At 48.8% G+C, this 12,219-nt stretch overlaps 1 protein-coding gene across 2 annotated transcripts in view; it reads left to right on the forward strand.

Moving 5' to 3' along the window:
* The window catches only part of Soga1 (suppressor of glucose, autophagy associated 1), a 66,546-nt gene that overhangs the window by 20,123 nt on the left and 34,204 nt on the right, over nt 1-12,219 (forward strand). For both annotated transcript variants that reach the window (XM_051187674.1, XM_051187684.1), the window contains exon 3: nt 3,898-4,056. In XM_051187674.1, coding sequence (XP_051043631.1) covers nt 3,898-4,056 — 159 coding nt within the window. The remainder of the gene's footprint in view (nt 1-3,897; nt 4,057-12,219) is intronic.

Here is a 12,219-nt window from a genome sequence, read left to right on the forward strand (position 1 = left end):
ATTCCTCCCTTGCTCAGCAGGCTCCTTGGCCGCGTGCCCTGCAGGGATTTTGAGCTCCAGTGGTTTTGTTGGGCACATGTGTTATTACTGAGATCGCCGCCACCACCCCACAGCAACCCTCCCCGGCTCTTTCACTTTTTGCTGGTCCACACAGTTAACAAGATCCCCGACCCTCAGCGGAATGATAGCATGAGGATGGGAGGGCTAATGAATGGACAGCGACCGCTTTGTGACTGTGAGGCCTTGGATGAGCTGCTTCACATCTCTGAGCCTGTTTCCCCTGTGGAACATGGAGACTAGTTTAGTTCCCTGTAGAGATTTTTATGAATATAAAATGAAATTACTAAAGAGAGTGCTGTGTGATGGGTGTGGTACCAGTCAACTGATCATGTGATAGGAGGGAGTCATGGACAGTGACACTGGGATCCCTCTGCTTTTCTTGTCGAAGGTCCCAGAAGCTTCTGCATCAGTAATATGTACCCCTCCCCCCATCCTTAGATAAGGATGCTCTGGCCTTGGCTCTATGCATTGGGTAACCTTTATCATTTTCTCCTCAGAGCCTCAGTTTCTCTCTGTGTAAAATGGGGTGGTACTCCCATCATGTGATTCTTGAGAGACTTCGGTCACACATGGTTCAGGATGCTGCTGGCCTGGGATTTTGCTTCCACTTTCCATCTCTGTCCCTGAAGATCAGAGCCTGGCGGGGCATAACTGCATTCCAAGGTTCAGAGCCCAGCGCTGATGTGCTCAGGCACTGGGGGCCATCCGCTGGGATGGCCTTTGGCAGGGACCAAGGCCAGCATAATAAACAGTGACCTCATGGCTGAGCACATTTGTTTGTGCTTTAGGCATTTGCCCTTGAATGGATGCTGCAGCTGCCTCTTCCTCTTGGTCAGGCCCCCTCCTTTGGATGTACCTGTGGAACTCAGTGAGACAGGCACAGGGACCCTGTAGGCCCTACTGGTATACTAAACCATGTTGGGACTTGCTCTTGACAGTTCATTCTTTGTTGTTATGCCTTCAAGCTTGTCCCCACAGCAGCAGCTTTAGAGTTGACTCATGCTTGGTACCTCCTCAGTCATGTGACTTTGGGCAACTGAGCTTTTCTTTCTGAGCCTCAAAGTGGTAATAAAATGTGTCCTGGGGGTGAGAAAAGCCTATGAGAGCCTGGGGAGGAGCTAACTGCTTCTAGAAATGATCTGTGAGAGCCCAGGCCCTGGCACCACTGGGAATCTGGGAGGGGAAGGCAGGGCCAGGCTCTGGTTCCTGTTGCTCAGTCTGGTAGCTATGGTAGCCTTTGCTTCCTGACCTTCATGAAGGCTGCAAGACACTGCAGGGATCTGAGCATATAGACTTTTCTGTCTGGAATTCTACAGCTTCTGGGAGAGGGTGGAGCTTCCGTACATTTGGCCCTGGGGTGGGGAGGACATGGGGACAGGCAGGGAGGCCATGGAGAAGGAAGAGGATCCAGGAACTCTCGTGGAGACCAGATGGGCTTCTCGGGTGGAGGCCATGGTGGATATGGGGTACCTCCTATCTCCACCCCCTCCCATTGGAAGCATGTTTGGGTGAGGATCCCTTGCCCCAGTAACCCTCTGTGGACAGTAGGGCAGGGGCAGGTGTAGCTCCCCACATATATTCAGCCAGCCACTCCTTCCTCATGTGCTGGACCCTGGTTTGTTTGCTCATCCAACAAGCATTTGCAAGGTGTTTAGTGTATGCCGAGCCCTGATCTGCTACTACTGCGACGTGTGAATGAATCCAGATAGGCATGGCCTTGGTCTCTGTGGTCTACCACTTCCACCCCAGCCCCAAGGCAAGATGAAGGAATGAATAATGAATGAATGAATGGCATGTTGCTGAGAAGAGGGCTTTCTGAGTGACCTGATAACCCCACATTGGGGACTCTAGCCATAAGCCTGGGCCAAGGTGGATAAAGAGGCGAAGAAATAATGGGTAATGTTAAAGTTATACATGCTTTTGTGACTGGGTCGGAGATGTAGCTCAGCTGACAGAGTGCTTGCCTAGCAGGCACGAAACTCTGGTGTTGTTCTTCAGCACTGCATAGACTCAGCAAGGTGGCATATGCCTCTTAGCCCAGCACTTGGGAGGCAGAGGCAGGAAGATCAGAAGTTCAAGGCCATCCCTGGATAGTAGCAAACTCAAGGCTAGGCTGTGGAGGAAAAAAAAAGTCTGACTGGAGATGTAGCTGAGTGGACGAGTGCTTGCCTAGTGTGCACAGATGGCTAAGGTTCATTCCCAGCACAGCCTAAAATAGAAATCCTTGTATACATGATTCCTTGACCTTGTGGCCTTTGTGCAGCCCTGGTGGTTAAGTATTTTACACAACCAAAAATGGGCCATGAAACTATGAAATAAATGCATTGTAAAGTAAACAATGAAATAAATACTTTGTAAAGTATTCAAGAATAATAGTAAATAAGAAGCCCTGGTTTTTTGTTTTTTTTTTAAATCACCTTTTGGATTCCAGCCACCACCCAAGCACCAGGGATGCCATTTATGCCCTCAAGAGCAGAGTAGCCACCCATTTACAGTGAATGCTGGCACTGAGCTTGAATCTAGTTTTCTTCTCTGTAAAATCTTCTTTTGATTTTGATATTGAAGGATTTGATCACCCTACTTTATGGGTGAGGAAAGTTTCGTGGCCAGAGTGGCTGCAGGGGAGGCTTTAGGCCTCCGTCCCGGCCCTCAGGGATCTTCGGGCTGGAGGGGGCAGTGGGCAGAGGAGGGAAGAGAACCATGCCCAGTTTCCTCTCAACTGTTGTTTTTCCTAGCCTTTCCTGCACATTGCCAAAGGGTCTGTGCTGGGCTTGGGCCCAGGCAGCGGGCAGAGCCAGCAAGGGCCTCTTCCCTTCCAGAGGGAGGAGGTACATGGTCATTTCCGACATTGGCAGGCCTGGGTGCTGGGCTGTCTATGCCGCACAGGTTTTGCTGGCAAAGCCTTCGGACTCCTGGGAGATCCTGGCTCTGCTGGCCCCTGCAAACTGCAGGGAGTCCTAGTCCAGCCCAGCCATTCTTGCTGTGTGTGACCCTGAGAAAGTCACTGAGCGTATGTGAAGAGGGCAGGACCAGCATGTAGGTGTTAGCAGGACCCAGCCTACCTGGGGATAGCATTTGTTTGCATTTTACCAGGATGGCTCCCTTTACTCCCTCCCAGTCCCCCCTCCCCCAGTGCAGGGGCAGGACAGAGGGGATCCTCCAGGGTCTGGGGTGCTTTCGCTGCTGAGCCTTGCCCTAGTTAGCCACATCCAAATGATGATCTGGACACTTGCCTAGGCTTTGTCATTCTGGCATGTTCTGTATTCCAGAACAGGCCTCAGGGTCACTGTGACCTCCAGCAAGTCATGCCTGTCTCTGGACATAGGTTCCTGGGAGCAGCAGCCATGGCTCAGCCGACACTCACTGTGGCAGGTGCCGGGTGAAGGCTTCGTGAGCAATAGCTGATGTTCTCCTCTTGTTGGCCCTGAGGTTGTCCTGTAACTGCTGTACCCATTTTATAACAGCTGAGAACAGTGAAGCCTGGGGCCAGGAAATGGGTTGCTGAGGGTTCCATGCTGCCCATTGTGTGCTGGGCTTCCAAACCAACTCTCTGCCCTCACAGGCTCCCCCTGCTGAATATGAAGCACCCGTAAGAACAGAACAAGATCATCACAGCTTTGGGGGGCAACATTGGGAGCTGGGATGCCTGGGTTTGGGGCCTGTTAATCCCTGGATTCATGGCTTTTGGCGAGTCTTAGGACATCTAGTGCCTCGGTTTCTTTATCTGCTGAGTGAGGGTGGTGAGGTGACTCTGTGACTGAGGTGGGATGGTCACTGGGACTCAGGTGTGTCTTCCAGCTTGAACATGCCCTCTCTGTCTCTCCCTCCCTGGCTCAGGTCTCTAAGGACATCTCCATGCGGCTTCATAAGGAGCTGGAGGCCGTGGAGAAGAGGCGGATGCGGCTGGAGGAGGAGAATGAGGGGCTTCGGCAGAGGCTCATCGAGACAGAGCTGGCCAAACAGGTGCTACAGACGGAGCTGGAGCGTCCCAGAGAGGTGAGAGCTGCGGCCCAGTTGGCCCAGGTGGGATGCACATCCCCGCCTGGTTGCTTGTGGACCGAGATGGGTCCATTCATCCTTCCAGTATATCTTTTCTGAACACCTCATCTGTATTCTACACTGGACACTCAGAATAGAGTGGTGAACAAGGTACACTTACTGGGATTAATTACTCTCTCTGGGGTTAATTGGGGGTAAGGGCCTGGCCTTCTGTCCCTCAGTTCCTCATCTATAAGGTTGGGCAGTTGTTCCCTGGTCACTGAGAGGGCTACTGACTAGCTTGTGTGGGCATGTTTGTGAGAAGGATGCTAGGCTTAGATTTCCCTCTTTTGTCTCTGAATGTGACTTCCAGACCCCATGTCCCCCATCCTGGTTGATGTCAGCCTCTCCTCCTGCTGTACCCTCCTCCAGCTGTGAGTTAGGCTCACATGAGGACAGTTTATCTCAGAAATCTTTGCAAAGGCCCAACAAAGCTGTGCTGCATTTCACGGCTGAGCAAACAGCTTCCTTCCGGGAGAGGGAGGTGGGTTCTCAAGGTCATGCAGGCTGCCGGGGACTTTTCAGAATGCCAGTGGAACACCATCAGCCCGGGTGATGGTTAAGCCTAGATACCTCCTAATTCCAGGGGTGTCTGTGGTCCAAACACTAGGTGGCCTCTGGTCTTGGAGATGCAGCTGGTCCTCAGCTGGTTGGCTGCTCATTAGGCATCCCAGGCTGTACATTTTCTGGGGCACCTACTAGCTTCCCAAGGGGGCCAGCATGCCAGCAGTCCAGAGCTGAGGCATCACAGTCCCAAGGGCAGAGCATTCTTTGGCTGTCCTTCACTCTGGGTGAGTTGGTGCCATGTGCCAGTGCCCCACAGGGTGGAGAGGGCAGCATCTGCCCTAAGGGCTGCAGTGGCATGCATTGGGCTGTAGAGCTGGGTGGGGTCTTCCCTTCGTGAACTTTCCTACTGCCTACAGCACTGGGTGCCATCTGTGACGTAATCTTGTTGCTCCCATCTCTGGTGGTGGAAAGAAGGGGCATTGCAAACTACCCTGTTCCACAGCCTATTCTGCTTGCACAGATAGGGAAACTGAGGCCCTCAGCTGCAGCTTGTTGAGTTTGCCCCAGACTTGCCTCAGCAGAGATGTGACTGAAGCCACTTCCCCTCTCCAAGTCTCAGCTTCTTCCTCTAAGACAATGGCTCTCAACTTTCCTTATGCTGCAACCGAGCCTCATGTTGTGGTGACCCCTAGCCATAAAATTATTTTCATTGTTACCTCATAACTGTAATTTTGCTATTGTTATGAATCATAATGCAAATATCTGTGTTTTCTGATGGCCTTTGGTGTCCCCTGTGAAAAGGTCATTTAGCCCCACAGGGGTCATGACCCACATGTTGGAAACGCTGCTCTATGATGTCAGGATGCAAGTAGTACCAATTTACAAGGGTGTTTGTGTAACTGGAGGGGCCAGGGATGCAGTCCAGACAGTGTATATGCCTGGCACACGAGAGGCCCTGGGTTCAAAACCTAGGGCTGAAAAGAAAAGGAAAAAAGAAAAACAAAAACCTTTTGAGTGATTATGGAATACTATGAAGTTAGAAAGAATAAGGTCATGTGACCATTTCTCAAAACCTTAGTGAACTGCATCGCCCAGCAGTTCCCAGTTCTCAGTATATCCCAAAGAACCGAGAGCAAGGACACAAGGTTCGTACCCCCATGTTCATAGCAGCATTATTCACACACAGTAGTCCAAAGACAGAAGCAAAATGCTGAGCGATGGGTAGATGGATATGGAAAGCCTGGTATGCATGTGTATGGGACAGTTGTTTTACCTGGAATATTGAAGTGCTGATACACGCTACAGCCTGGATGGGCCTTGAACGCATCATGCCATGTGAAAGAAGCCAGATGTGTGGGGATGCATGTTGTAAAGTTCCATTTATCTGAGAATCCTAGAGTAGTCAGATTCATAAGCCAGAGAGGAGAGATAGTGGGCAGGGGAGGAGGGAACCAGGGCTTACTCTTAGGTGGGGGGTGGAGGGCAGAGTTTCATTTTGGAGCAAGGGAAGGGTTTTGGAGACAGATTGCGCTTGAGGTCATACACAGTGAGTAGATTTAAGCAGGATATGGTATTGCCACCTACTGTCCCAGCACACGGGAGACAAAAGCAGGAGGATCATGAGTTCAGGTCATTTTCAGCTCCACAATGAGTTTGAACCACTCTGGGCTACATGAGTCCCTGTCTCAAAAGGAAAGCCTGGGTTCAAATCTGGCACCAGAAAAACAAAAGCAAAAGTCAAAAATGGTAACTTTATGTTTAAATATATTTTACTGTACTAAAAAAGAATGTTTAAAGATGATAAATTTATATGCTATAACCTTTACCACATGTTTAAAAAATGGAAAAGTATGTGCTAAGACCTTTTCTTGAAATAAAAAAGCCATAAAGGGCTGAGAACATTGCTCAGTAGTAGAACACTTGCCTAACACACACGAAACCCCAGGATTTGAGACCTATTAGAGCCCAAAAAGAATGTTACAGAACTGTATATATTGAAAAATCCCACAAGCTATTTTAAGATCTCATACATACCAGGGCAGGGTGAACTCTTGAGCCATACCACCGACCCAAAGTTAGGCCGAGAGAGAGAGAGAGAGAGAGAGAGAGAGAGAGAGAGAGAGAGAGAGAGAGAGAGAGAATCTATGTATCTGTGTCTGTGTGGAGGTCAAAAGACAACTTGAAAAAGTTGATTCTTTTCTTCCACCCTGAGGATCAGGGATCAGGTCATCAGGGTTGGTGGCAGGTGCCTTTACCCACTAAGTTGCCCCACAGCCCTACTCAAGGAATTTTAAGTATTTAATGTAAAGAGCCTAGAATTGGCCCTGACACAGAGTAGGTGCTGAAGACCAGTTCTCTTCCCTGGGAAACAGATGCCTGAAGTCTGCTCTATCCTCCTGGTGCTCCAGATCCTATTTATTTGCTGTTTGCCCTCTCCTCCTCCTTCTCCTTCCTGACATGGTTGCTATGGAGACAAGGGTCCCTCAGCAATTCTTCTGCTAGAACTACAGTCCTATCTTCAGGTCCTGCCTTTGCCATCCTGACAGGTTGCTGAGACAATGTTGTCACTGACTGAGAATGGGAGCCCCTGCCCTGAGCTGATGCTGTTGCTATGGAGATGGCTCTTGGCGAGAGAGCCGGAAGGGAGGTGGCATGCCCTAACTGCTGTCTGCAGTGGCACTGTGGCTCAGCTGGGCTGCTGCTTAAGAATCGTAATAGCAGCTGTCCCTTCTTCCACTATCATCCCCCTTGTATTCAGGCAGAAAGCCAGTGTGAGTGTGATTTGTCCTAACATAGCTGCTGTGTCTGAGTGCTTACCCTGTGCCAGGCACAGCTTCCAGCCTTCCCTGTGTGCCTTCATGATAGTTAACCCTCCACTGTCCCTGCTTTATAAGTACTACTCCTTCATGAACATTTTAAAATTACAGTTTGTTTCAGTGATCACTGAATACATTGTTTTACAGATCAGTTTCATAGATTGATGTTGTACTGCCTTCACCATGATCTAATTCCAGAAGATTCCCATTGCTCTCCTAAGCAACCCCACACCTGTCAGCAGTCACTCTCTACCCCCACCCCTCTAGCTCCTGGCAACTGCTGGCCTGTTTTGTGTCTCTATTGATTTATCCATTCAGGAGATTGCATTCAAATGGACTCAAGCAACATGTGATCTTTGGTGATGGCCTTCTATTACTTAGCAGAAAGGCTTTCAGGGTTTAGACATCCATGTTGAAAACCGCATTTCTCTTCATGGCTGGGTAATAATCCATTGTTTGAGTTGAGTGACTTATCTTTAGTAGATATTTGAGTGGCTCCCACTTTCTGTTGCAAAGGACACCCATGTTCATGCTTTTGTGACTCTATGCATTTCTCTTGGAGATGCACCCCGCAGCAGAATTGTTGTCTATAGATGAGATTGAAGAGGCGAATAAGGGATTCTAACCCGGGGCCCTGGGCCTCCCACACTCATACTAACCCCTAGCAGAGATGCTGCTGACTTCTCTGAGTCATCAAGGGCCCTTCTCAGTCCCCACATCACTGATTTCTCACCTGGATTTCCTCCTTGATCCCGTTCTGATGCTGTGAAGTATGCTCTGGTCCCATCTGCAAGCTGCAAGCAGATCTAGACCAGACGTGGAGCCACGTGGGCCTGGATGTGAATCTTGGCTTTGTTGTTTGCTCGCAAGTGACTGTAACCTTGGGCAGATGGCACAACAGCTCTAGTGCTCACTTGATCTGTTTACAAAAAGGGAAAATCAGTCCCTACAGCTTAGGGGTGTTTGTGAGAATGAAATGAGGCAGGCTGGGAAGTGCTCAGCCTAGAATCAGCACTTGCTAAATACAGCATGTACTATTATCGTTACCATCTCAACCAGCCACTGGCTGCCGGCCTGGAGAAGCCTTTGCAGCCTCACACGGGGGCTGTCCCCACAGAGCTGGCAGCTGCACATGGAAGGAACAGCTATGCAGAAACCTGTCCATGATATTTGGTTTGAGACATGAGTCTAAACTTACTTTTCCTGGTTTTAGGATGGCTCAGAGGCTAAGAGAGCTTGCTGAGTAAACATGATGATATGAGTTCAAATCTCCATAGCCCACATAAAGAGTTGGGCATGATCCCAAACAGACCTGCAACCCCAGCACTGAGGGGCAGGTTCAGTGGGAACCTTGTCTCAAAGGAGTAAGGGCAAGAGTGACAGAGCAGGCAGGACAACCGATATCCTGGCTTCCATGTGTGCATAAATATACACAAGATGCAATTAAAAAATGTTATTTTCTCCGCTGAAGTGGTAGTTGCTCCAAGGACTATATGGCTTGTCTGCCTATCATTCTGGCCATTCTGTAAGGAATACACCTTACTCTAGAGATATGCCCCAACCCAGGTCCCCCTTATGGTCTGTTTTGTGTACACACAATCCGATTTCAGTGAGACTTATAGACACCCTTCCACATTTGGTGAGTTGGAAGCAAGGAAGTACAGGAGGTGTTGGGGGCCCTGAGATGTGTTTAAGCAGCTCTCTCCTAGCCCCAGGGTGCTGTCTGGGGAAGACAGAGCTCAGGCTCTTGCTGGGATAGATTGGACCAGGGATGCTCATAGTAGCCTTATGAGGAGTAGGGAGTATGCCTTTGGGCTGGGTCCTGCTGTGCCTGTGGCTGCATTCTCTCTGGGGTCCTGGCCTGCCCTAAGAGGCCCAGAGCAAGAACACTGTCTTTTGAGCAGGGCTGGCCTCACCTCTGGGGGTGCTAAAAAGAGGCTCTGACAGAACTTGGCTCCCTTGGGGCAAGGCAGTCAGTCCTCCTGCCTCCTGGCCAGATGCCACTCAACAGATGGGAGGGTGGTCCTTCTGCTCACTGAATCTGCCTTGGTTTCTCTCTTGAGCTCAGGGCAGTGCAGGAGCCCAAACACCTTCCATGTGGTGGGGGAGATTTTAGTGCAAGACAGGATGACTGGAACCATTGTGGTCCACCTCCCCAGGTGCAGCTTCAGGCCTGCCTCCATTCTGAGAGGTTCCAGCCCCTCAGCCTGCCTGCTGGCAAGGTATACCATGGCTTCTTAGAGAGCTTCAAAATCAAAAACAGTAGATGTTTTCCTTCTCCCGTAAGATCTACCTTTCCAGGTTCTTGCAATCCAGTGCTCTGAGATTCCTACTTGGGAGGTGAACAGACACTTCCTACAGGATTTTATGTGTGTACACAGACACATTTTTATGTATATGTGTGCATGCTTCTTTAAATTTAAAAGTGTAATATAAACTTAATGAGGCAAAAAAAAAAAAAAAAAATCCCATTGCTAAAGCCCATAAATGCATACCTGGCATAACTCTAGGATGTTCTGGCAAGCTCTGGCTGCACTGCCTGCCCTTGGGGCAGGAAACTAGGGAGCCATTGCTTCTCTCTGTTCTTTGTGCTCTTTGAATGTCACCATGTGACTGTGGCGTCTATTCAAAATGACAGAAGTAGTATGAAAATATACAAAATAATGAAAGCCTTACCCAGCCACTCCCTTCTCATCTGCCTAACCTGGGATTAACAGTTTGCTTTGTATTTTTTCTGGGTCTTTCTCTGTGTTTAACAGTGCACCTTTCTATGTCTTTAAAGAAAATAAAGATGGGCTTAGGTTGCATACAGGGTTTCTGTAATGCACTGGGTCATGTTGCATAGATATAGCCTTTTAAAATGCTGGATGCTTTTGGGTTTTCTTCAGTCTCAAGTGCTTATTATGAAAACAAAACAAAACACAGAATCAAATAAGCATAGGAAGGGAAGAAAGCCCCAAACAGAACCATCTATTTCAGTCTTAAACACAGAGCCCAAGGTCTAGGAAGTACTCCAGAGGACACCAGTTGGCAAAGGTCCCTCAGAGGAGAGGAGGATGGGGCCGCATGAGAGGGGGTTTTGGCTTTATCTACTTGACATCTGTGCTTTGCTGTTTTTTTGTGGGGAGGGTTGTTTGTTTCCTTTGCTTTGGTTTGTCCAGACAGTTTCTCTGTGTAGCCCTCTGGCTGGCCTTAAACCCAGAGATCCATCTGCCTACGAAGTGCTGGGATTAGAGGCATGCACCACCACTGCCAGCATGGCTATATTTTTTGTATGTTATGTGGGTGTTCCTGTTTTGTTTTGTGATAGGGCTTGCTATGTAGTACAGGCTCACCTGGAACTCACTGTGTACACCAGGTTGGCCTGGAACTTGTTATACAGATGAGCTGGTCTTGGACTTGGGGCGTTCTTCCTGCTTCTGCTACAGAGTGCTGAATTTATAGTTGTGTGCCACTTTGCCCAGGTATTCAGTTTTGTTTTGTTTTTTGTAACATTTTATTGAGGTATAATTAGCATATTATGAATCTGTCCTCCCCCTTTTTATTTGCAGTATGATGAATTGAACCCATGCCAGCCAAATGCTCTACATTTAAGTTACATCCCTAACCCAAGTTTACCCTTTTACACTGCACAGTTAGTTGGTTCCACAATTGTGTATCCATCCCTACTCTCCAATTCGTTACACCCTTCAAAAAATAAGTCAACCTCACATTTATTAGCAGTCATTCCCCATTCCTTCCTCCCCCAGCTCTGGGATGCCATTAATTTATTTTCCATCTTTGAGAATTTGCCTGGCCTGGACATTTTGTGGAAGTGGAACCCGATGCCACATGCCTTTTTTGTCTTCCTGGGGAGACGCACATGCAGGTCTAGACACCCAAGATAGAGATCCCACGGCAAGCCAAAGTACAGATACCACAAAAGTCCAGCTTTGTGAACCAACAGGTTTTATTGAGGTTACTTCCAGGAGTATGGATGAAGGATTACTTACAGGAGCAGGAATGACTCACGGACAGCTGCATCACCAAGTCCCACCCACCCCAGCATGGACAACAGCTCTCAAAGGCTGGGGAATGTGTACTGCATAGCCTGCAGGCAGCTCAGCAGGTTGGAGTGTCCTTCCTAGGTGACTCTGGTCTAAAGCTCTTCCAGGCAGCTGGGCTGGTTTCTGATTCTTCAGGCGACTGGTCTGGTCTCAGAGTTTTGCAGCTTTTCTCCTCTGAGAGTCTTCTTTGAGCTCAGGACCCTCTCCTAGCTTTTGTTGCTGGACTTCTTTTTGAGTCATTTACCTTCCTGCAGGATGGAATGTTTTAATCTCAGAGGAAACTGTTCCAAACAATGCCTGCCATGTCAGGATGGCCTAGCTCACTTCACACAGTGTCTTCAAGATGCCCGTTCAGGCCTGAGCATCAGGACCCCATTCCTTTCATGACTAAGTTTTTATTGTGTGGACACACCCATCATTTGCTCCTTCATTCTTCATTTAGAGGCCACATTGGGTTGGAGTCTTTATTTGTAGTTTACTTCACAGAGTATTACTGTAGTTTACTTCACAGAGTGTTTAGGCTATTATTTGTCAGCCCACTATCACAACCCCTCAGTCATTCCTACTGGCTTTTTACACCTCATGGGTGCATATGTGATAGCTGGGAACCCTTAGAGATTGGGTCTCTTCATTTCCTTTGTGTGATCAGGGAACTTGGTGGAGCTGTGGTCACCTAGCTTATGGATTTCTAGGGAGGCAAAGGAGTTTTCTCTGTGTGGGTTCTCCAGAACCACTCACAGCAGAGGCCACAG

The sequence above is a fragment of the Phodopus roborovskii genome, unplaced genomic scaffold, assembly GCF_943737965.1.
Source record: "Phodopus roborovskii unplaced genomic scaffold, PHOROB, whole genome shotgun sequence".
Classification (NCBI taxonomy): Eukaryota; Metazoa; Chordata; class Mammalia; order Rodentia; family Cricetidae; genus Phodopus; species Phodopus roborovskii.